Source organism: Zeugodacus cucurbitae, chromosome 6, assembly GCF_028554725.1.
Source record: "Zeugodacus cucurbitae isolate PBARC_wt_2022May chromosome 6, idZeuCucr1.2, whole genome shotgun sequence".
NCBI lineage: Eukaryota > Metazoa > Arthropoda > Insecta > Diptera > Tephritidae > Zeugodacus > Zeugodacus cucurbitae.
The window spans coordinates 65,416,266-65,440,511 of NC_071671.1; the positions used below are offsets into that span (position 1 = coordinate 65,416,266).

General features: G+C 36.6%; 2 protein-coding genes and 2 long non-coding RNA genes across 13 annotated transcripts in view; 2 read left to right on the forward strand and 2 right to left on the reverse strand.

Moving 5' to 3' along the window:
• Window positions 1–24,189, forward strand: part of LOC105211650 (GTPase-GDP dissociation stimulator vimar) — a 58,303-nt gene extending 34,114 nt beyond the window's left edge. For 2 of the 3 annotated variants that reach the window (XM_054233614.1, XM_054233613.1), the window contains exons 2-4: window positions 19,803–20,729; window positions 20,800–21,186; window positions 21,269–24,189. In XM_054233614.1, coding sequence (XP_054089589.1) covers window positions 19,961–20,729; window positions 20,800–21,186; window positions 21,269–21,873 — 1,761 coding nt within the window. In that variant the 5' untranslated portion in view covers window positions 19,803–19,960 and the 3' untranslated portion in view covers window positions 21,874–24,189. Of the gene's footprint in view, window positions 1–278; window positions 769–19,802; window positions 20,730–20,799; window positions 21,187–21,268 lie in introns of those variants that run through there. The other variant, XM_011183182.3, reaches the window with a different exon arrangement.
• Window positions 1,003–2,356, reverse strand: LOC128922584 (uncharacterized). Of its 2 annotated transcripts, XR_008471776.1 has the most exons (3): window positions 1,987–2,226; window positions 1,611–1,924; window positions 1,003–1,509 (listed from the first exon to the last, which is right to left on the reverse strand). It is a non-coding gene; the product is annotated as an uncharacterized LOC128922584 (long non-coding RNA). The 2 variants fall into 2 exon arrangements; XR_008471775.1 differs by lacking the exon at window positions 1,003–1,509 and having other exon boundaries at window positions 1,667–1,924; window positions 1,987–2,356.
• On the reverse strand, window positions 4,440–6,045 carry LOC128922586 (uncharacterized). Its single transcript, XR_008471780.1, has 3 exons — window positions 4,961–6,045; window positions 4,730–4,902; window positions 4,440–4,658 (listed from the first exon to the last, which is right to left on the reverse strand). It is a non-coding gene; the product is annotated as an uncharacterized LOC128922586 (long non-coding RNA).
• On the forward strand, window positions 6,452–10,729 carry LOC105211649 (dnaJ homolog subfamily B member 14). 7 transcript variants are annotated; one of them, XM_054233621.1, is made up of 4 exons: window positions 6,452–6,613; window positions 7,394–8,372; window positions 9,912–10,075; window positions 10,346–10,729. In XM_054233621.1, exons 2-4 carry the CDS (start codon window positions 7,465–7,467, stop codon window positions 10,471–10,473), a joined length of 1,200 nt encoding a protein of 399 aa, XP_054089596.1. In that variant the 5' UTR covers window positions 6,452–6,613; window positions 7,394–7,464; the 3' UTR covers window positions 10,474–10,729. The 7 variants fall into 7 exon arrangements, with proteins under 7 accessions (XP_054089596.1, XP_054089592.1, XP_054089593.1 ...); XM_054233617.1 differs by lacking the exon at window positions 6,452–6,613 and adding an exon at window positions 6,710–7,051 and having other exon boundaries at window positions 7,157–8,372; XM_054233618.1 differs by lacking the exon at window positions 6,452–6,613 and adding an exon at window positions 6,710–7,051 and having other exon boundaries at window positions 7,192–8,372.
• Window positions 24,190–24,246: the final 57 nt, after the last annotated feature.

The window sequence follows — 24,246 nt, forward strand, 5'->3', positions numbered from 1 at the left end:
AGAAAATTAAAAAAAAGGCGCAGCACTTTCATATTTCAATGTTGCTTCTTGACTCGTTGCAATAATGTAATTTAAAAAAAAAAATGTATTTTTTTTGTTTAGTTCCTGAAATCTCAATTATATATCATATACATACATAGAAAATAAAAAACTCGCAAGAATTAATTTAATTTAAATTGTTAAAAAAGTTATATATGCGATCAGAAATATTTATCCCCTTTGCGAAAAAAAAATTAGGCAACACTGGGCAATGGTATTTTGGCCAGACAAAAAGAGGGAGACAAATCAATGTTCTATCGTTTGTGTTGCAGGAAAGAAGTAAAAATTACTGATGTTTAATGTGCGTGACGATTTCTGTATTTAATAAATTAAAATAAAATAAGTTAATAAAAGTCATAAAATCTAATCTTAAAGTGAATGTGATAGAAAAAGAAGTGATATGCGGTAAAGAGTAAGCGATTTAATTGTGAATAAAATAGCGTACAGCGTTGTTTTCTGAACGCTAGAGAATCAGTTGGTATCAGGCAAAAGTCGAGAAATAAACAAAATACAGAATAAAAGATCCAACAGAAAAATATAAAACAAAGTATTACGTGTAAATTGTTTTAAATCATATACATTTACTTCAATTACATCGGTAACGTTGCTAATAAGAAAAGCAACGGAAGGAACATTTGTGTGTATATTGACAGACCAGCGGCAACCAAAGAAGTAACACCAAATAGCAAAACATCAACCAGGAAAGCAAGCAGACAAATATCATGGCGAGTAAGTATGCACCAAGCAAAGAATTTTTAGAATGCATTTTCACAAATTCCAACATTATAGGAAATGCATAAATATCTCTAGCGTATCTAGCTATTAGTGTTGTTAGCTATATAACTTCTTGAACAGCTTAAACTGAAATGATTATGTGAAAAAATGGGTGTAATTGACTGCAGAGACTTGCACTCTGCGTCTGCTGCAGTTGTGTTTATCTTACTCAAAATAAACAAAAGCAAAATTTCAATCGGTTTGTTGCTTGCTATTAGGTTTTTATTTTTACTAACTCCATGCATGCAACAGTAGCATCATACAGAAATATGTATACTTCATTACCAGTTGAATTATGTTTATTTACATTAGTCGTATTTATTATTTGAAGTACCTTTAGTTTCTTCTCCTGCTGCTGTAGTCAATGATTTGGTAATGCCAGTATTTGCCATAAAAAATTAAATAACTTTGGCTTTTTACATTTTTAGGGCACATGCTTAAACTTAGATATGCCCATACACTGGGAGATTTAAATTTTGTATGTATGTGTTTTTTTTGCTCCGTTTCCAATCGATGGTCTAATGCTACATTTCGGTGTTAATTGAATAAAATTCACGAGATCTCCGGTTGTGCTATTATATACTGGTGTGAAAAATCAATATTTACCACAGTTTTCCCTCGTATCTGCGATGCAAGCATGAGCGCATAATATACGAGTGCTGCAATTTTCCCATCTAACTCATTGTTATCGTTATCCTATACCATTTTACCGGTAAATACATCACTCAATAAGTCATTTTCATTAAACAAATGCATTTTCTTTGTAAAAGCAGAATACAGGTGAATTAGTGAGTTACCTTTTGGAATTGAAAAGTCATATGTTTGTGAAAAGTTCCGAAGAAAATCTCAAGCGATATTTGGTTAATTTGATATTGTGTATATCTATTATTTTTTAATTATTGCAGTTGAGATTTAATCCATCACATTTTCTAACTAGCAAACAGTTATGAAGCTTTCTTTGAAAATGTGACCCATTCAATCTCTATCCAGTTTCACAGTATTATTTTACTTCAAATTTAGTTTTGTAAAATTTGACCACATATTCAGCAAGTTTCTTGAATTAAATTTTTGAATTTGTGGTTTCATTGTGGGCAGCGTATTTCGCAGGATTCTAATGCAAAAATATTTCATTATATTATATATCGGTCAAATATTTCAAATAAATTCAATTACCAAATTTGTGATAACATGTTAAATTATGAGTACTGGTATTAGGTCTTTGGTTTCTCGTAATACAATTATATCGCAAAATGAATCATCAGTGATACGTTTTCCTACTAAAAAATATACTTCTGGTTTCTTAAACTGCATTGCAAAAATATGTTTGTAGTTTTAAAATTTTGTAAGTCGAAACTATTTCACGGCAAATAAAACAAACATTGATTGGATATTCTTTGAAATGAAATCAATGACAAAATTAAGTGTTGTAAAAAGAACTATTGAAAAGTGAAAAAGAGAAACTTGAGTATGAGTTAAGCAATTTAAAGTATTTAATGAAGTCGTGGTAGAAACATGTGTGTATGTTTAATTTTTTGGCACACTAAGTGTGTTTGGTCGATATTCTTCACGACATATTATGCATGTATACACACTATGTAAGTTTTATTTGTTGTTGCATATTAAAATAATATTCAATTATCCAAGTTTCTAATAAATGAATACTATATAAGTATGTGTTTAATATTACATATACAATTGTATGTGTGTATAGATGATGATATCAAAAACAGAGGAGAGATAAACAAGAGCTTCATGTTGGTTTTTGTGCAAATTTTCATGATTTTTGAACATAATTTGAATTATTATTTGTCGTACAGAAAGCTCTAATATCTCCTCCATATCTATACCCTTACCAAATTCTTACTGAATTCTACGAAAATAAGTTTTAAAGTTTTTTGGGGAATTTCTTGCCTTACAAACAACATTCCAGTGCCAGTGCCATTTGTAAGGTAAAAAATAAAATAAAAAACGAAAATAAAGTTCAAACTCAATTTTAGTAGCAAGTGTTGTCAAGTCTACAAGTTGCACATGAAAAATTTTCTATGTATGTATGGCTACTTGACGCAAATGTATGCAAAAGTGCAATGGCTGTAGTGGCTTGCCACTTCATAGATGCACGTATGGCTGTACACTCATGTGGATGCATTTATGCGATGTCAATAAAAACGGGAATAAAATATGGGATGCTCAGAGGGGGGAAAGTGAAAATCAACAAAATGTAAAATGGAAAAATTACAACAAGGACAAGAGTGGCGACAGCAAGCACAACAATCCCAAGCCTATGAGCGTACATATTTACATACAAATGTATGTATGTTTGCTGTGCGTGTAGCTGCACGCCTGTAGTATGTATGAACAACAAAATCAATGCCGACTGTCAGCAGCTTGCTTACCACATACCCACAAATAACATAACAACTTATGCTTTACATCAACAACACATCCTTCTACATTTTCATTTTTTTTCCCCGACGCCTTGAGGATCAAGAAGGCAGCATCAACAGCAAGCGAACACAAGCAATAGTCAACAGCCCTTAGTAGCACCAGCTTCGTCATCCTTGTAAGCACTGCCATTCATAAACTATGTTACATAATAGACGTACAGACTATTCTAGACACAAACACGTGTGCTTATATGTAGATACATGTATGCGTATCCATGTGGAGTTGAGACACCGCTCCCCAAGGCAGCACGCACTCAGATTCCTGACGCCGCATACGAAGTGAAGCTTTAGCATCAGCTCTTCGACATATGTACATATGAATGTATATATATGTATGCAGTGGTATGTGACCGAAGCTTCATCATAAAAAGCCGAGTAAACGCCAATGGCAATGTGCGCGTGGCCACAATGAGGGCGGTGGTGGTGATGTTGATGGAGCGAGCGCTTGTGTGAAGGAAAGTTATACCTCGTCATTTATATGCATTCAATCTGTTTATGCTCTGAGCAAACACACACTGTGCGCGCCAAACAGTCTCATTGCGTTTGGCTTTCTCTCTAAGCAACAGTAACAGCTGTGCTCAATAACCAAGTGAAGCTGTGCGAGTCGCAAACCCCCCGCCATCGCTTACCACCTTTTAATTGGTCCTTTGTGTGTGTCTAGTATGTGATGTGCGGCACAGCAGGCCCACATAGCACTTGACAGCGGCTGTCAACACTAACCACCAACACAAAGACGGCGACGAAGTCAATACATTGTGTTGTTTGAGGGCATTAGAGACTGAATCAAGAAATATTTAAACTGAATGGGTATTGTTGTATCCTTGCGAGTTCTTAGAAAAAAAGTTTTAACATGGATTTTAACATAATTTGTTTCTTTGATTAGGTTTTCACAACGGTTGGGTCTACATTAAAAGAACGGGCTCGAATTTCAACCGACTAAGAACTGGAATGTTCATCAAAATTATTTCGAGAATGTTCTCTGCCACTGCAACAACAATATATGTTCATATAAAATATTGCTTTATGTTCTTAATGCTCTCCGGCGATTGTCGGATTTTAACGATACTTAGAATTCTGCTAAACAATCTAGAAACAAATATAGCTAGAAACGCGGACATTTTTTTGTAAAAGAAAAATATTTTATATTTTTAATTTATTGAAAATTGCTAATTTTGCTTTTTAGAAATAGATCATAAAAATTGAAAACAATCTACATATAATTTTCCGGCAGTAGATAAAAATCTTCATAAATTAAGTAAATGAAAGCAATGAGTATATAATTTTCCAATAAATTTTACTTAAATACATTCATCTTGATTATGTGAATAACTCACTGTTCCTCGTTCGAGCAAGGACGAATGCTAGTTAACGCTTATAATGCCGCTTCAGCGCTTTTCTTCACTATAGTTAAAACTATTATATACATACCATCATACATATATATATAAATTGTACATTTGTATTCTGCTTACACAATATATTCCGCAACAATTGCCAACTGCCAGTCTATTGTAAAAAAGCCGACATCCTTGCGCCACCAATGCGGTGGTGGTGGTGGCTTATTTGTATTTGCTGCTGATAAGAAATATCTATGACTATACACACGCTAGTCAAGTCAAGTCAAGTAAGCAGGCAAGCAAGTGAGCTAACAAAAAGAAACTATTCAACTCATAATAGCAAACTCTGTGTATTGTGTGTGTAACCTGCAAGGATTTCTCGAAGAAACTGCACGTTGCACGCGTGTTCGTGTGCTTGTGTTTGCGCCCATTATTTCTCGTTGGTGTCTGTGTTTGTGCTGGGGGTTTATTCATTTCACGCAGATTACTTAGATTAGCTGAAATTCACTTCAGAAATTTATGTGGCATCGCAGTAATTGTGCCGCATTTGCTGCCGTAGTCGCCGCCGATGCTCAGTTTTTGTTGCCTACCATTAGGCGTACGTTACAACGGAGGGTTAAATTAGATTGCCCTTTAGCTGCCATGCTTTATTTGTTCACTTATTAAATAGCTTAACTGGCTGGCAGCGCCAACAGTTTCCATCCGCCCGCCAATTGTTGGTGCTTTTGTAAGCGCTGCTCAGTCCATTCAATGTTGTGGCTCGGCGTCGTTGATGCTTAACGTTGTTGCTTATGAATTGCTGCAAGTTGTTTTTTATTGCTAATAAGATTTTTTTTCAACATACACCACCCTGGCATGTGCTGCGCTCAGTCAACCCCGTCGGTTGTGTTACATGGAAATGCTCACTTGCATACCGAAATTTTATGTTTTTTTGTTTTTGTTTGAGGGTTTTATGTTTTTTTTTTATATCTTCCATGAAAGAGCTTTACAAATTTAGTGGGCCACCTCGTTAGATTAAAGCTGTTGAACTTTTTTTGTTTGCTTGTATCATTTTCACTGTATTTTTTATACCCGAGCATCAGTAGTTTGCAAGAGTATTCTAATTTTGTTCACTTGTCGTTGGTCTGTAAAAGCATTAAGAAATCCACACCAAAGAATTATACACGGAAATAAAGAAATGTTCACAAAGCAACTGAAAATAAACTAGGAACGCCGATCGCATTTAACTTAAGCTTTAAATTTTACACTAATGACGGCAAATATTAAACTTTTTAAATTAAATAACAACGACAACTCAAAATTCTTAATTTTTATGATTTTGTCAAACATCAATATACAAGCAACATATGATTTACCAGATAAACTGTTGGCAGTGTTGTTAAACACTTTCAGCGATATTTTACACTCGCTAAAACGTATTCCATACCGAGCGAGTTTAACCCCTCATTACTCGTTTGCATTTGTCCTGTTTAACGTAATTTTCTTTTTCATTTCAAGTTGTCATTATGTGTAGCAATTAAATGGATTCGTCGTCTTATTGCACTTTTTATTTAAATTATAATTTGAATATCCCTTAGTTCGTTACTCAGTCATAAAAGCGAAGCAAAATTGTAATTAAATCATTAGGAGAATTATGATGGAATTTCCCAAAAATTTAAATTATGATGTATAGAATAGTTATGTTTAACTGGTAAATACATTGAAAGCTTGTATAAATTAGCTTTCAAACACAAAATAGCGAGTGTTCTACATACTTCTAATAACAAAAATGTTAAATTATTATTAAAAGAAGGCCCTTTTTTGTCACTAGAATAGACGCAAAAAATTTTATTTAAAAAACAAAAATAGCTTGTTTTTAACTTATACTTTTAGTGAGTGTAAATATTAGACTTATTAGAATAAAATGAAAAATATTTTCAGTAATGTGTTCTGCTTCCTTTGTTTGCGTTAACTTCATATATCCGGCCCGTCATTGAATTATAGTGGGAGTCTATGTAATTTAGCAAAATCTCGCTCCAAGTAAGTGTAATCGAAGGAAAAATGTGTGCGGCTAAGCCGTGTCTAACAGTGTATAATAAAATATTTTTGTTGCTCATTTATCAACCTGTGCTTGTGTACTCTTTTCGAGCAATTCAAGCCATACAAATGCTACGAAACTTCAATCAAATTTTGAGATTTTTGAAAATTTTTCGATATTAAATGAATAATAATTAATATTTTCGTGTTTACAAATGCCATCATTATCCTTCATGTTCCTTGCGATCTTTCTGAACGTGTAGTGTTTGATTATATTTTCGTTATTTCGTTAAATGTCGCTGTATTTGTGTGTGTGTAATTGTATGGAAGCAGTATCTTAAACTAAACTTGTGTAAAGCGAATATATTGTAGATATTGGAATTGGAAGTCAAATCGGTTTAATATTGGTACGAAGAAAAAAAAAACGACAGTAGTTTAAAGGTACCGGTTGTGTACGATTTACACATGTTTATGTGTGGGTGTTTGTGCTTTAAACCTAAACTAATTGTTGATTAGATTTAAAGCATTCTTGCTGGAAATTCACAGAAAGTTTTTGTTGAACTATCCGAAATGTATAACAGTCCCTGTATAAGTGTTTACGCTAGATGTAATTTCTAAATTAAGACACTCTCATAAACACGCACAGTTACTTTCATCCAAATACATTTCCCTACGCAATTCGAAACTTTTAACCAAATAAATCAAATACAAAAACAAAAAACAAAATATAAAAAATTCACAGAGCAATAAAGTGCAAACCATTTGTGTTATTATTCAAACAAGCTGCTGACGGAATTAACACCCCAACTAGTACAACAACAACAACGTGCCCGAAAACAGCAAAGCCTACACCGATGGCAGCGGCACAAGAGGAAGCACAACGTTACATCAACGTTGCATTGCGTGAAATCAACAACGGCAACTATGATAATGCCATTAAACTGCTTAAGAAGGCCAAAGAGCTCTATCCCGACTCGCAAGCCGACGAGCTGCAAGATCTGCTAACCAAATTAAAAGCGCATTCGGCAACGCAACAGCAAAGCAGCGAAGGTGCTAGCACTTCGGGGTGTGACTCAGCAGCCAATGCCACATACGGCGGTGATTCGCCTACACCCTTGCGTCGACGTCGTCAAAATTCCCACAACAACAACAATGCCGATGCAAGTGTGCCACATGGTTATACCAGAGACCAACTCGATTTGGTACAGCGCATAAATAAATGCAAGAATTTCTATCAGGTTTTGAATGTCTCACGTGACGCCACAGATACGGTTATTAAACGCGCCTACAAGCGACTCGCATTGCAACTGCATCCGGACAAAAATCAGGCGCCCGGCGCTGCCGAAGCTTTCAAATTGCTGGCCAATGCAGTGGCAGTGCTCACGGATGAGCGACGTCGCAAGGAGTACGACGCATCCGGTGCGAATACGTTGACGGCACACGGCAGTAGCGCCACGAATTTGGCTGCCAATCATCAGCATGAACACTACAATGGCGCTTATTTCCAAAATGCTTTCAGTTTTGAGTCGGCTTTCAGAGATGACATGTCCGCCGAGGAGCTTTTCAATATATTCTTTGGCAATTTCACGACCCATGCACGTCCAACACAACGACCGCCCTATCAGCCGGCAAATCAACGTCAACCCCAGGAGCGTAATCAACAGCCAAGCTTGGCTTTTGGTTTGATTTTGGTGTTGATTTTGATTTCGATGTTTTCATCATTCCTTACATCTGATCCCCTCTACAGTTTGGTGCAGTCGAGGTGAGTTTTGTGTTTGGTGTTGAATTCCACAATTCTTATTGATTCTTTGAGTTTCTTGTGTTAATTTGTTGCTTTTGTATCTTATGCCTTTTGTTTCTTCTTCATATAATTCCACATTTTTCTTTACTTGCATTGAGCCCAAGGTTTCATTGAACACAAAATGGGTGTAAAATACATTTAAACCAAGTGCAAAGCTTTCTAAAGACTCAATCAACATTACCAAGTCAGTCCGGTTTGCGTGTCCGGTATAAGTCCGTAATTAACGTAAACGTAAAAACGTAATCAGTAGGAGTTTTCAAAATTATTTTAGTAGTAACAACTATATGAACCACAGAGGACTCTTATTCGTGGTTACCATAGTTCAACGAGTCTAAGTCCAAGGTATATGGGTGTTTCTTGAGCTTACAGTGTACTGCAGAGAACTGCCAATCTGCTAAGTTTACTCCTTCGGTAGTTTATTAGTCTATGAGATTCCTTTGGTATTGTATCCTTCCAGTACTAATTTTTCCTGTCGCAAACTGGTTTCCAGCTGCCAGTGCCTTTCTCGTTCTAACCTCCTTCATTCGGAACATCTCCTTGATAGTACATACATATATGGTCCAACTGCCAAAAACGGTTCAGTACCCAGCAGTCGCGTTGCTGCTGTTGATCAAGCTAATTTGTCGGGCAGTTCGTTTCCTGAGTAGTTTTTGTGTCCCGTCATCCTATTTAGGTGTATCCTGTTTTCATTGGTAGACCAGTCCGTTTTAAAACTGTTGTAGTCCGGTTCAGCACGCCATTGCTGATTAGGTTTGAACTGTACTGCCTTAGGTGGTTATAATATATTTAGTAGTTGGCTATAATATATTTTATATTATTAAACCATCGTGACTGCAGTGATCTACGACTTTAAGAACCTAACCTGTCGCGATTCCTTGAAAACCCGATGTTCATAGAAGTAGATAGTTCTCGACGAAATGACGTCAATATAACGCCCATTACTTAATATTGCTAGAAAATGCTTTAAAAGTGCTTCAATTACCCACCCTGTAAGCGGAGGCATTCATGGTTTTAATAGTAAATACTTTTGTTGTGAAAGTAAACATCGGCTATAAATGGATTTGGGAAATCTGCACAGCGTTGCTCTCTGCCCTGAACCAGGGCCAGCTGAGGTAGGCAGAAAGTACAAAAAACAACAGAATTAAAAATTAATGCCACCACTAAACCGCTGGCCAGCTGTCACCTGTCGCTCGCGTTTCAATATCGTGGCTTTCCCGCGCTCTTGCACATTCCTTTTTGCGTGCTATTTAACCGGAGTACACTTGGTGGTGGATAGGTGCGTGTGCGTGTGTGTGCCGCTCTACCTTCATACCATTGGCATTGTATTTATTGCATTTTTTGTTGTTTTTCCCTTCCTTCATTCATATGTTTATATATCTTTTGCAACTATACTCAAGTCAATTAAGACTAACCACAATTTTCTTCGTCACTTAAAATAAAACCAAAACCACCACTTCTGCAACCACATATGTATGTATGTATGTATGTATATGCTAATAGCAAATATCCCGTGCAACGTGAGACGCAACACCTCTCCGTGCCATATTATGTAAAGTCAAGCTTCGGCGGCGATTATCAGGGCTCATTGGGACGTTTAGAGAATTCCGTTGAGGAGGATTTCATCTATACGATGAAGCAAAACTGTTATCGCGAACGCAGCTACCGTAAGTAATCATAAATATTTATGGCCAAAAACACAGACAAATAACAATAAAAACTACAACAACAAACTTTCCCTCTACTTTTCGGTTATCGGCTGTATGTAACCAACAACACTTCTTCTCACATCAACCACTTACCGCTGTGACCAACTTTAACCTCACTTCCACAATCACCGGATTTGCGACATTCGGTGGTGTTGTTGCTGGCATTGTTATTGTACGTGGTGGTTGTTGCGGCGACTTGGCTGATTGCACCACGTCGTCGGTACGCAGGTGAAGGCATGATGTCACGTGCACGCACCTACGGCAGCAGCATGAAGTTCGCACAGGCGCAGGCATTGAAAATGCCATCATGCGAGAAGCTATCGAAAATTGGCATAACACGCTATTCGCTTTACTAAGTGTGTATGCTGGTTGATGACGCCGGCGAATGTATGGAACTGTATTGTCGAATCGAATTGGAAATGAAAACGTGCGGCATTCGTGCATAATTACTCGAATTAGAATTATTGGGAGTTGTTGATATTACGCTATTAATGCATCGTATGTGCTCATAAAAATTGTTGTGAATTGGTAATCATAAAATATCAAACAAACACGTACATTCATGTATTTCAATTTAATTACACAAATAAATATATAAATGAAAGCAAATAATTATCGATGTCTTGACTACGGCTGCATATTAGGCCGAAAAAATTATATGTATGTACACTCTTCAAAATTTATGAGCCCATAAAACTTAAAAGCGTACTTCATTTACTCGGCATTGCTTTAGAAATCAATTATACGAGATCTATTATCTAAATAGTATTAATACTTATAAGTGTCAATTCAATTGATCTAAAATTAATTTCTATAAACCTGCAATAATAAATAAATAAAAGACTTCAACTTCTTTCAAAGGTGTTGCAAATACATATATATTTTGTTTCTTTATTGACGTACTGGTATTACCTTTCATATATATATATTAATATGTATATTAATCTTTAAACGCTTTCAGTTTGGGTTAATAGCTTCTATATAGTAATAATAAATAGTCGTCTTCGATTCGTTCGCTATCTTTCAGTCCTGCTCTCTTGTCAAAATTATATACGTGAAAGCAACAACAAAGTTAGCGAATTGAATTCAGTACAAGAGATTGTGTTGACAGCTCATTATGGTTAATTTGGTTATGAGCAGATCTATGCATAAGCAGGAACATCTCACTTGAACAGTTATGAGCGCTGTCCTTTATAATACCAAAAAACTACTAATGGATCAGAAAGACTCTCACGATTCGATAAAGCGCTTGTCATCTATTATAATATTTTGCAGTCAGCTAATGTCAATTCTAGCCAATTCGCTAGATTCGCCGAAGCTGTTTCAATCTCAGTCTGGCAAATGCTGGGCTTTAGAGGAGGAGGAAATGATGCAAGCGTTAAAGAGTTTGGTCGTGGTTCTACTATATTATGTATTGTACTTAAAACGTCTTATTTCGGATCTGCATGACTAAAACGTACTATATATTAGTGACCGATCATGCTATTAAATGCTCCAAAGTCATATGTCATAAAATCGCTAATGATTTTGAGAAATCATTGGTAGTTGTCCTGTCAAAATGACTCAATATCAACTGTTAATAACTGCAATATCTCTTCTTATGTAAACTGACGTTGAGCAACACCAAAAGCTCCGTCAGGATCGGGAAGGACCTCTCCGAGCCGTTCGATACCAAACGAGGCTTTAGACATGGTGACTCACTATCGTGCGACTTCTTCAATCTATTGCTGGAAAAAATAAGCAATTTCTGCAGCGCTAAATAGAGAAGGTATAAAGTTCTACAAGAGTGTACCGCTGCTGGCGTATGCATGTTGATGATATTGATATCATCGGAAGCAACAACCGCGCCGTTTGTTCTGCGTTTTCCAGACTAGATAAAGAAGCGAAGCGTATGGGTCTGGTGGTGAATGAGGACAAGACGAAATATCTCCTGTCGTCAAACAAACAGTCAGCGCATTCGCGTCTTGGCTCCCACGTCACTGTTGACAGTCATAACTTCGAGGTCGTAGATAATTTCGTATACCTGGGAACCAGCATCAACAACACCAACAATGTAGCCTTGAAATCCAACGCAGAATCACTCTTGCCAACAGGTGCTACTTACTATGGACTGAGTAGGCAATTGAATGAAGTAAAGTCCTCTCTCGACGAACAAAAATCAAACTCTACAAGTCTCTCATCAATCCCGTCCTACTTTACGGTGCAGAAGAGTGGACGATGACAACATCCGATGAGACGACTCTTGGGGTTTTCGAGAGAAATGTTTTGCGTAAGATCCTCTGAACAATGGCAACGGCGAATACCGCAGACGATGGAACGATGAGCTGTACGATTTTTACGACGACATTGACATAGTTCATAGCGAATGAAAAGACAGCGGCTACGCTGGCTAGGTCATGTTGTACATCCTACTACTAAACATCTAAATTCTTCTTTCATAACTACGAGTAAAACAATAAGTTCTCAGAGCTCGTTAGAGACTCATTGACTAGACAATGGCTTGGAATGAAAAACTCACTGCGTCGCAACAATCCGAATACTTCAGACTCTGAGATTTAAATTCAACGCCATATTTACTATTTAAACATGAAATCCAGTTAACTGGAATCGATACATTGCAATTTTCAATATCAAAGTGTGGACCGAACAGCTTGTGGACTTACGAAAATAGCCCTGGAGGTTAGTAAACAAAAGCGGCGACTGGGCGCGAAATTGACATTTTCCCCGCATTGTTTTCACAAGCAGCCGAAGGCAACGAGACGAAAGCATATCAAAACATTGCGAACTGCAAACAAATAGGCGAACTCCAAAAAAAAGAAGGAAAGAGTTCAAAATTGACTTGCCAAAAAATTCAAAAGTGAAATGCGGCCCTTGGACGCTGCTAACGTAGAACGTAAAGTTATGTGAGGAGCGGGGTGAGCAAGCGCATGTTTGCGTTTATTTCATTTTCTTTTTTGAGCAAAGGGACACAGCAATTGTGTAATAAAAAGCTAAATCGTTTTTTGTCTGCTTCTATTTAGCTTTTTAAAAAATTTAACGCCATCACGCCTTACAACGCAACCGGTCACAGTTCGTTTACACACGCAACGCAATACACAATATTGCATACGAATGTCTGTTCGTATTTACTTTTGTGCCAACACCACGACCATTGGCGTCTATTAGGGGATCCTAATGACGGTTTGATAGCGAGAAACCAAGGACAATTGCAGAATACGTATAAAAAAAGGAATTGGGGAATGAAAATGAAAAAGGAAAATAACCATTAAGTCCGACACTTCTATTCCCACTGCGCAGCCATTCCGATGACAAAGTAAGTGGATCACCCTTTCAGTTGGCCTAATAGGGTTGACAACCGGGATCAACTAAAGAACACATTTGCGCCATGAGTTTGTGTTTGTGTGTGTGTGTTACAGTGTTTGCGTGCGTGTATTTGCATCAGGACTCCACATTAAATGTGTTTCAATCAAAAAACAGCATAAAAAACTCCCAGCAATATGGCAGTTCGACATGAAAAGTACAAATAAAAGCGAGCGAAGAAAAGGAGATTATATATGAAAATGAGGCAAATGACTTGGAAAGGAAATAAAAATGGGACGTGCAGTGCCGGCAATGTATTTTAGATTAAACTAAAAAAAGCAAGCAGTTGAAGTAAACAAAAGCACAGAATGAAACTAGTATGGGCGCTGCTATGAACTAGAAAAACAGCAAAGCATGAAAGAGTATGGAAACAACAACAAAAAATGAACTCAAAATGTAACAGTGCATAAACTTAGATATTTATCTTAATATGTACATATGCAATTACATACAGAAATACACACACACACACACACACACAAAGGCAGGACTACCGCTCCACTTCGCCCAGCGTCAGTCGCTCGAAAATATTACGGATGCGTCGTGTAAATAAAGTGCAGCAATTGACTTTCTGCTTTCTTTCAGCTCCTTTTCTATTTTTGCTTACTTTATTCTTTTTTTTTTACCTTTTCATCTATTTATTCTGCTACGCTTGCTGGAAATCTCCAGGCGTTTCACGTAGCCACACAGCGTGCATTAAGTAAACAAAGTTAAATTTACGAACCCAGCAGTGAACACGTTGGAAACACTCGGCCTTTGTACTTATGTTTATGTGTGTAACTAGTAATGAATTTCGAACTCACTGGAGTTTGACGGAAAAGCTGTTAGATTGATTTTAGTGACTTGATTTTAAAGATTAAAGAAAAGGCTTTGGAAGGTGTGGTGTAATATGTCAGGTTGCGATCCCTGCTTTTATAACAGGTTATGAGTTCGAGAATATAATGAAGTTAACAAAAAGCTGTTATCACAGTAGAGCTGAATTTAGAGGATAAACTTCTGGAAATCAACAGGTTTTCCAGGATACTCGTTTGGAAGCCAAAGTGTTTAGGTAAACTCAAGAAATACGACGAATCGTTTTTTGTGTGAAATTACTAGGAGAATGAAGTTGGAACTAAAGCATGAACGTTTGAAATTGCAAGTTGTTTTAAAAAAATTATAGAAATTTTCTAAAATTTCGCGAGTTTGGGGAATCCAATTTTTTTTATTTCGGCGACTTAGTTGCTGATTCGTGAATTCTTGACCAAAAACAATACTGCAATGATTCCCAAGCCTCCATATTCGTCAGACATGACTCTGAGGGCTGAGGTAATTCTTGAACCGATTTCACTCATTTTCACCACCAAAGTACACTATATCCAAGACTATACTTAATTTTGCTAAGATGTCTCACATAGTAACCGATATATGCGGAATAAAGCCCACCGCATTTTTGAAAAACCTATAATTGGGAGCTAGGAGAAGTTATAACCCGTTTTAACCATTTCTGGTACAGAGACACACTATTAGAAGAAAAAGATTTCCTCTGAATTAAATTAAGATATCTGAGAGATTTACCGTTATTTTCGGTGAAAAATTACCCTTAGGCACTGAGTTCTTTATATTCGATATCAGGGGCATTGAAAAGTTATAGTCCGATTTCGACAATTTTTTCACAAATGAAGCCAGAGAGACTATATACTATTTGTGTAAAGTTTTATTCCGCTATCTTCATCGGTTCCTTATGTATACATTATAAAGTGAAGGAATAAAATGGAATTCAAAATTGAGTTATGTAAAAGGAAAGTAGTTGTGGTTGTTAACCGATTTCGCTCATTTTCTATCCGTGTCATTAGTGTCTAGAAAGTATTATGTACCGAAATCGGTCGACTAGTTTTTGAGATACCTCTGCCTCTGCCATTTCTTCTGTAAAATTTGGTGTTTCTGACGTTTTCCGTTTCCATTTTATTAAAAAAGACACAGCTGTTAGTTTTTAAGAAATTTACTTTAATTTTAATACGCTAATGTTATTGTTATGAAAATTCACTTTCATATGACACCAAGATTATCAAAATCGGAGTTATGACTATTCAAAATGGTGGTGCTCCACACTGAAGCTCTGCTCTGGTCCGTTGGGTTACCGGAAATACGGAGTAACCGAATATTATGTTACGGGAACCGATGTTACCGGAAAGTGCTGTTACGGGAACCGAATATGTGGTAATGATGTTACCGGAACTAGATATAGAGTAAGCGGAAATGATGTTACCGGAACCGGTTGTGAGGTGACCGGTTATGGGGCATCCGGAACTGGATATGTTGTTGCCGCAACCGGATATGAACGTCATGCCCATTTTCCATTAAAAAAATTTTGTTTGCGTGAGTTAACGCACTTTAGTAATTTAGGGGCGCGACCACGCCCACTTTTCAGAAATAACTACATCCAGATACATTCCTAGTACGATCCCTTATACCAAATTTTACTTCATTATTTATGGCTTAGTTATGACACTTTATAGGTTTTCGGGTTTCGCCATTTTGTGGGTGTGGCAATAATCCGATTTCGCTCTTCTTAATTTAAAATCTTTTAATTCTTCAAATAAAAGATTAGCCTTTAAATACTTACTGAGCGTCTATATTCTATACATGTTTGTTGCCTACTTTTAAGCGTCATGTGTCTATTTTGTGATATTATAAAAATGGTATTGAGCTTGGCATTGCCCGAATTTACGTCAGCCTTTTTTTGCAAATTAAATTTATAATTAGGTGCGGTATTAAAAATTAAAATAGTTTGCTTTAAACAATAATCAACTACACCTTCTTTTTAACTTTCTAAAACTTTTCACTGGGAAAACACTGCCACATTCACTCACATACATAAATACATATACGACCATTCGTAGACAAACGACATTTACGTATGCTTCGTTTGGCAACACCACGGCAGCACACTCAAGTCGTTTGGCCGTACTTAAGCCAGAAATTCGTATGCAGTCGAATGAACGAGGACATTTCAGGACAGGCAACAACAACAATTTTGCATATGTATATGTATGAATGTAACTGTGTATTTGAATGTGTTAATGGGCGAGTGAGCGCTCAAATGCAAAGTAGCAGCAGATGAGCTGCGAGGCGTCAATGCGCACGAATGAAATACAAATGAGACTGCTGCTCCTGTCGCTGTTGCTGTTGTTGTTGGTGTCGGTGTTGGTGGTACAATTTGTGAGTCAGCTCAGGCCGGTTGGTGTGGCCATATCTATAGACATTTATTTAGACACATATCAGCTACATTCTAGTACAACAACATGCTTATAACTCCTACATTCATGTGTGTGTATGCATGGATAAGTGAACGTGTGTTTGAATTTTTTTTTGTTGTAACCAACTTGTCACACATACTTGTACTTGTACTGTAGCGCATACAGCGGAGAGTTCAGGCTGATGATGTAAAATAATGTAAACAAATGCGGCCAAACAGTCAAGGAATGCATACATCCCTCGGTCCGAACACGGATTAACTCATATCCATATGTGCACATACACACATGCATACATATAGATCTGTATATATATAAGGACGTGTTTGTGTTTGGGGTTGAACTGTGTGTTGGCTTTACTTACTGCTTATCACAGTTTTAATGACTCGTTGAACTTTAGAAATGATTTTAAGGACTTAATTAGGGGATTAGAAAACAAAAACTTTCCACCAGAAAATTAACATTAAATTGGTGAGCACATATTTGTATACTCATATGTAAGTGGAAGCATACACACAATGACACTGAATATGGGAAACTACTTGTGAGCCATGAGCCATAAAAATAATGTCCAAAATGCCGGAAATGTATACAAAACATGCTTTTGGGCGTAATTTGCTGCGCATTTGCTGTAGACCTTTTGTATTCAAGTTTAAACTATAAATACCCTTCATGGTATAATAGAGATACATATGCAGTGGAACTTCCATAACTCGAACTTTTATAATTCGAAGATCTTCATAACTCGAGCTTTTGAATTGGCAATCGCGTTTAGAAATCAAGTACAATCTCGTTCCATAACTCGAACTCTTGAAGTAGCAATAAAAGTAAAATTTCATACAAATTTCTTTCCATAAATCGAACTTTTTGGTCAGGGCATAATACAAAATTTAAAATTTTACTATCGATTCAGAATTTTAAAAGAGTCCCTCTATATGGTATGGAGGCGAAAATTTGATATTACACTTATGGATTGCATAAATCATGTAACAAAGGCCTGGAATATAGAGGTCAAGAGCCGAACAATAGCAAACTGCAATAAACAAAATTATAGAATACACGTTTTAACGTATTTAAATAAAACTTTATGCGAAGTAAACAAAAAAAACTGTGTATAAACCTACATATTATGCCTTTTTGAAAAATTTTATGTTTTAATGAAAAATCTATAACTCGGAAGTCTCTCTAACTCGAAGTTTTTTTGGTGGATTATGGTGATTCGATTTAAAGAAGTTCCACTGTATTATAAATCGCTTTCTTAAGGCGAAGACCAAGAAACAATTTGAAATCATTTGGATTAGATTTGACAAAATCCCCTGCTAATATGAATATTCTAAATGAGAATAGTATACATTTAAAATTTACCCAGCCAAGCATACATATTTTGTGACCTTCAATAAATTTCATTACACAATCATTTGCATAATCCCCTGATCTAATGGTATCGCATTTGTCGGACTTTTATCGCATTTTCTCACTTCACTTTTCAAATCATAAAAAAGAATAAGACCTCCGGTTATATAATGTATATTCCGAATCTTCGATCAACATATATTATTCGAAAGATTTTATAGGCGATTCCTAGGTTCATATGTGCGTCAACGACTACAAAGGAATATCAGCAAACATTTTATAGATCCCTGAAGTTTCTTTTCTGCTCACCTGGCTTGTCAAAGAAGCGAAGTGAATCAGTCGTATACCTAGGAACCAGCATTAACACCGATTATAATGTCAGCCTTGAAATCCAACACAGAATCACTCTTGCCAACAGGTGCTACTATGGACTGAGTAGGCAATTGAAAAGTAAAGTCTCTCCCGACGGACAAAAACTAAACTCTAAACTCCCGTCCTACTTTATGGTGCAGAAGCGTGGACGGTGTCAACATCCGATGAGATGGCACTAGGAGTTTTCGAGAGAAAGGTTTTGCGGAAGATTTATGGTCCCTTAAACATTGGCAACGGCGAATACCGCAGAAGATGGAATGACAAGCTGTATGTGTTGTTCGACGACATAGACATAGTCCAGCGAATAAAATGACAGCGGCTACGCTAGCTGGGTCATGTTGTTCGAATGGACGAAAGTGCCCCAGCTTTGAAAGTTTTCGATGCAGTACCCGCTGGTGGAAGCCGAGGAAGAGGGAGACCCCCACTCCGATGGAAGGACCAGGTGGAGAAGGACCTGGCTTCGCTTGGTATAACCAATTGGCGCCAAACTGCCAGAAGGAGGGATACGTGCCGCGCTGTTTTGGACTCGGCTATAACCGCGTAAGCGGTTTCTACGCTAGTCAAGAAGAAGAAAGACCTCTCTCGACGAACAAAAATCAAACTCTACAAGAGGTTCATTATTACCGATCTGCTTTATGGTTCAGATGATGCCATCCTATGAGACGGCACTAGAAGTTTTCAAGAGAAAGGTTTTGCGAAAGATTTATGGTCATTTGAACATTGGCAATTGCGTATACCGGAGACGATGGAGCTATGCGCCGACATTAACATAGTTCAGTGTATAAAAAGACAGCGACTATGCTGGCTAGATCATGTTGTTCAAATGGACGAAAATACTCCAGCTCCGAAAGTGTTCGATGCAGTACCCGCCGGTGGAAGCAGAGGAAGAGGAAAACCTCCACTCTGGTGGGAAGACCAGATGGAGAGCGATATTCTTGACAATAACTTTCAGATAAAACTCAAAATGAGGACTAATCCGTGATTGCTACGATTTTTTGCTCTCTGTAGACACTTTCTTTGTTAAAGCCTTGCTTTGTGATTGCAAATACAATGAAAATGTCAGAAAATATGTGCGCATGTTAAACTTGGAAGCATGCAATATTCAAGCAAATATAACTGTTATGGTATTGATGTCTTCGCAAAACTGGGCCAAACAAGTTATTGCGAATAATCACATTTTATTGCTGTTTCGAGGCATGCAATGAGGATTATTATTATTATGAGCCAACCAACAAATAAATTAATATGTATATTGTGTGTGTGTGAACTTGCATGCAACATTCCTAGAAGCTATAAAATTCAACCTCATTTTATGCATTTATTTATTGGCATTTACTAATTTTATTTATTTTTGTTTCCAACCACAGGCGAAATCGATGATTTAATAGAGAAACTGAAATCGACCTCGGTGAGTGCGGCGAACACGAGCAGTGACGACTACAGCAACACCAACAACCTACTCACCCAAATATCCGCTACGAAAGATCCGAAACTATTCGACAAACATGAATTGGCCGATCTCTTCATGGCCCTGGCACAATCGGCGGAATTGAACATACGCAAAGAGGCCGCCAAATGCATTGCCGAAATCACAAAATCCGAAGTGCAACGTAAGAAATTCACAAAACGTGAGATTATCGAAGTGTTTCTCAAGTGTCTACGCGAACTGCCGGCCGATGCGAATATGGAGTTGCCCATACAAATTTGTCGAGCGCTTGGCAATATTTGCTACTTGAACGATGAGGCGCGTGATCTCATACTCGAGCTGCATGGCGACGAGGTGCTCGTGCGACTGCTCGACATAACGCACATTGGCGACACGGAGAACGCGCTGCAGTTCATTAAAGTGCGCGGCGGTTTGCTGTCGAATTATCTGTTGGGCGGCGAGGGTTTGGCCAAACGCGCCATGGAGTTGGAGATTATGCAAAAGCTAACACAGATCATTACAATCGGCATGGGTAATGTGGAGGAGCACGAGGATTTGCTATTGAACACGCTGCCATTGTTGAGCATACTCACGGAAAATGCGCCCGATTTGAATTTCGATGCGAATCTCAATATACAGTTGTCGCATATTTTGGCTGCCTCCACAAATCCCGATTTAGCGGAAATGTGCCTTGAATTGTTGCATTATCAGGCGGAGAATGATGATGTGAAATTGCTGTTAGCAAAGGATGGGCTCTGCGAGACGATCTACAATCTGCTTGAGAAATATAAGACTTTGGCGAGCACCAGTGAGGCGCGTGCGCTCATGAAACTGGCATGCGAATTGATTGTGCTAATACTCACCGGAGGTAAGTGGGAGCGAAACAGAGATCAGTAGTAATTTATTTGATATTTATTATTATTTTTATTAATTTACAGATGAATCAATGCATTATCTTTACTCGACGCCACTGCTGAAGAGCATGGAGGACTGGCTGGACTCGGAGGATATCGATCTGCTCACCACCGGTGTGCTTGCACTGGGTAATTTTGCGCGTACCGACAGTCACTGCATTTATATGGTGGAAAATAAGATTATGAACAAATTACTCGATGTGCTGGCCAAAAATAACGGCGTAAAAGATGATGTACGGCTACAGCATGCACTGCTGAGTGCGTTGCGTAATCTTGTCATACCGAAGCCAAACAAAAATGCTGTCATACAAGCTGGACTTGTAGAAACCATACTGCCAATGTTGGAGATACATCAACCGCCGGTCGTTTTCAAGCTGCTGGGCACTTTGCGCATGACAGTGGATGGTCAAGGTTTGCTATATAATATACATACATATATAAACTGAAAATATTTAAACTAATTATTTACATACTTTTTTCATGTTATTTGTAGAAAAACTGGCTTTGGAACTGCTACGCAATAAGACACTTATCGAACAACTGGTGCACTGGAGCAAATCTTCCGACTATGCTGGCGTCACTGGCGAGTCGCTCAGGTTGATGGCATGGCTAATCAAACACGCCTACTTGGGACGCATCGCCTACGCCTTGCCGCGCAAAGGTGACGCACCTGTTGAACATTTCGCCGACAAGCTGCCGCCAGAAGATTATGATCGCAGCAGCTTGAAAGCGTTTATCGCCATTGATGGCACCGTCGAGGCTATGATCAATATGTTGACATCACAACATTTAGTCATGCAAAACGAAGCGCTAATTGCCTTATGCATATTATCTGTGGTATATTTAACGAATAGCGCTGCCGCCAAGAGTGATGATGTGCATTTGGATGAGATTTTTATTAAATATGAAGTTGGTAAGAAGTTGGCGGAATTAATACGTAAATCATCGGACACCATGACCAAGGAGATTGTGGAAAATTTGCAAAACTTTAATAATCTACTGCGCACTTCCGAAAAATTGGTGACGCATCTGGAGGAGAACAATATCAATGAATTGCTGAAGTCGATACCGATACTAACCGAATACTGCACACTCTAAAAGCATGCGTAGTGTGCGTCCATAACCGCAGGGTTGGGTTGGGGACTTGTCAGTTAGGGAATTGACAAAATAAATTTGATTTGAAGGTTTAACACGCGTGTGTCGTCATGAACGGAATAAAATTTTACTTAGGGAAAAATGTTGGCAAATGCAAATTGTTGAAATTGTTAAAAGAAAAAAATCCGAAAATAATACATACATCTATAATAACTAGTTTATTATTTCTCTAAACACAACAAATATATAAATACATATGTGCTAACATTCAATGATATATGTTTCGGCAGGTTTGCAAAGATTTCGTACCGAACGATTAAGCGTTTTAGCATTTTAAGCGTATTTTTTAGTGTTGTGACCATTTACTTACATACAAGTACATATATACACTTACATATATATATATTCACGGAAATGTATAAAGTATTAATATGTGTGGGCGGTAAAAATGTGTAAAGCCATACATTTGCAAAGAATTTTTTTTGTTTTGCAATAATTTTTGAGCTAATCTGTGCGATCTGAACAAAAAACAATGCATTAAGCCACATTAAAAAATAATAATTTTCTTACGATGAAATTATAAAATATTTTTACAGTTCTTTAAATATTCTGCTTGAGCAGCATTGCCAGTTAAAAATTAGATATCCGTTCATATGATTTTCTTTTGGTATTTTTTCAACAACGAAAGTATTTTTTACCTTAGTTTTTAATTTTTTCTTTTTTAAGAAAAAAGACTTACCCCACCAATTTTAGGTTTCCAACTGTACGCAACGCGATCGCATACAACATACATTTCACATAATACAAATAGATGGCACAAAAATATGAAATATACCGTCATCTGCAGCACAATGCAAATTATTTTTAAATAACCAACAGTATATTCTGAATTTTATTTAATATACAACCACAAATATACATTATATTAATTAAAAATTTAATGTCGCACATTAGTTTGTAAGTAATAAGTATATTATAAAGTTGAGGGAGTCGTAGTGAGTGTAGTCGCACATGCACTAGCACTAGAACAACGATTTGCAGTCAGACTTGTAGTTTTTAGTAATAGCATTTACAATATTTAAAAAAAAAAAGTAAGGTAGTAATAGCAGCAGAAAAAGGTAGCATACAATTTCAAACCTCAAAAACAACAATATACAATTATTTTCGAAACTTTGCTCGACATCTTTGCGTCATACAAGGTAATTCAATCAATTATTCGCCATTTCGTGCAAATTCAATAGTCAGAAAGCAAATTACTTCTATTCACATAATAAAGCAATTATCCTTAGTCCATTTTTAGCAACAGCATTTTTTTTGTTAATTTTCAGAATTCTATTTAGAAAAAATAGGCGTCCTAATTTATTATATTAACATTTAATGCGTAAATTTCAATTTTTTACGATGTAAAACTCTTTTATCTCATTTAATAATATTATAAATTAAACTATAATAAAATTATGTCTTTGGAATACTTGCATTTCTCTTCCTCATAAAAGCTTCCTGCGAAATCTAATTAAGCAAACACCAAAATAAATTGTAATGGAGAGATTTGTGGTATTGCACATGCGTATACACAGAAATATATTTTATCGTTACGCAAAGTATTAATTATTTATTTCTAAATAAAACAAATAAATTATTTGTATTTTAAATAGTTTATAAATGCACAAAATGTAAGGTACGTTGGCATAAATACATATACAAGTAAATGTTTATATAAATTTCGATGATTTACAAAGTTACATATTCATAAAATGAAAGATTTTAATTCACTTATAAACAAATATAACAAATATTAGTAAAAACGTGCACCCACAGAATTTTAAACAAAAGTTAGTAGAAAGGAAGTTAAATAGCATTTAAACAAGCAGCAACTGTAAGGGCGGCATTGAACTCCAATATTAAAAACAATCAGCACAATAAGAAACAGAAAACGGGTGTTTAAAAGCAACATATTTTCTATGATAAAATTTTAAACATGCACAATATTGATTATTAGATATTTTGAGCAAAATAAAATACATATAAACTTGCACGCATGATTGTATATGAATTGAATCTAATCAGCTACACGAAGTATTGAAATACAGCAAATCAGTTAAAGGCATTTATACAATGTCATTATTTAATATATTGATAATAACATTTGAACATAAAAAATATGAAATTCAAATAAAATTTGAAAATAATAATATGTTTAAGTGAAGAAATTATACATCAATAAATAATAATCAACAATAAAACCTTGTTAAAACTGCTCCAACACCGCAAAATAAATCACCAAGAAATTCAAAAATTAATAAATCGATAATAGTAGAATATGTGTATCTTATTTACTATAGTGTTGAGGAAACCTAAAGCCACGACTTTTTCGAT

Coding starts and splice junctions, on each gene's coding strand:
- LOC105211649 (XM_054233621.1), top strand. CDS start 7,465: ATGGCAGCGGCACAAGAGGAAGCACAACGTTACATCAACGTTGCATTG. Junction 8,373..9,911: donor TACAGTTTGGTGCAGTCGAG/GTGAGTTTTGTG, acceptor ATATGCTAATAG/CAAATATCCCGTGCAACGTG. Junction 10,076..10,345: donor TTATCGCGAACGCAGCTACC/GTAAGTAATCAT, acceptor GTCGGTACGCAG/GTGAAGGCATGATGTCACGT.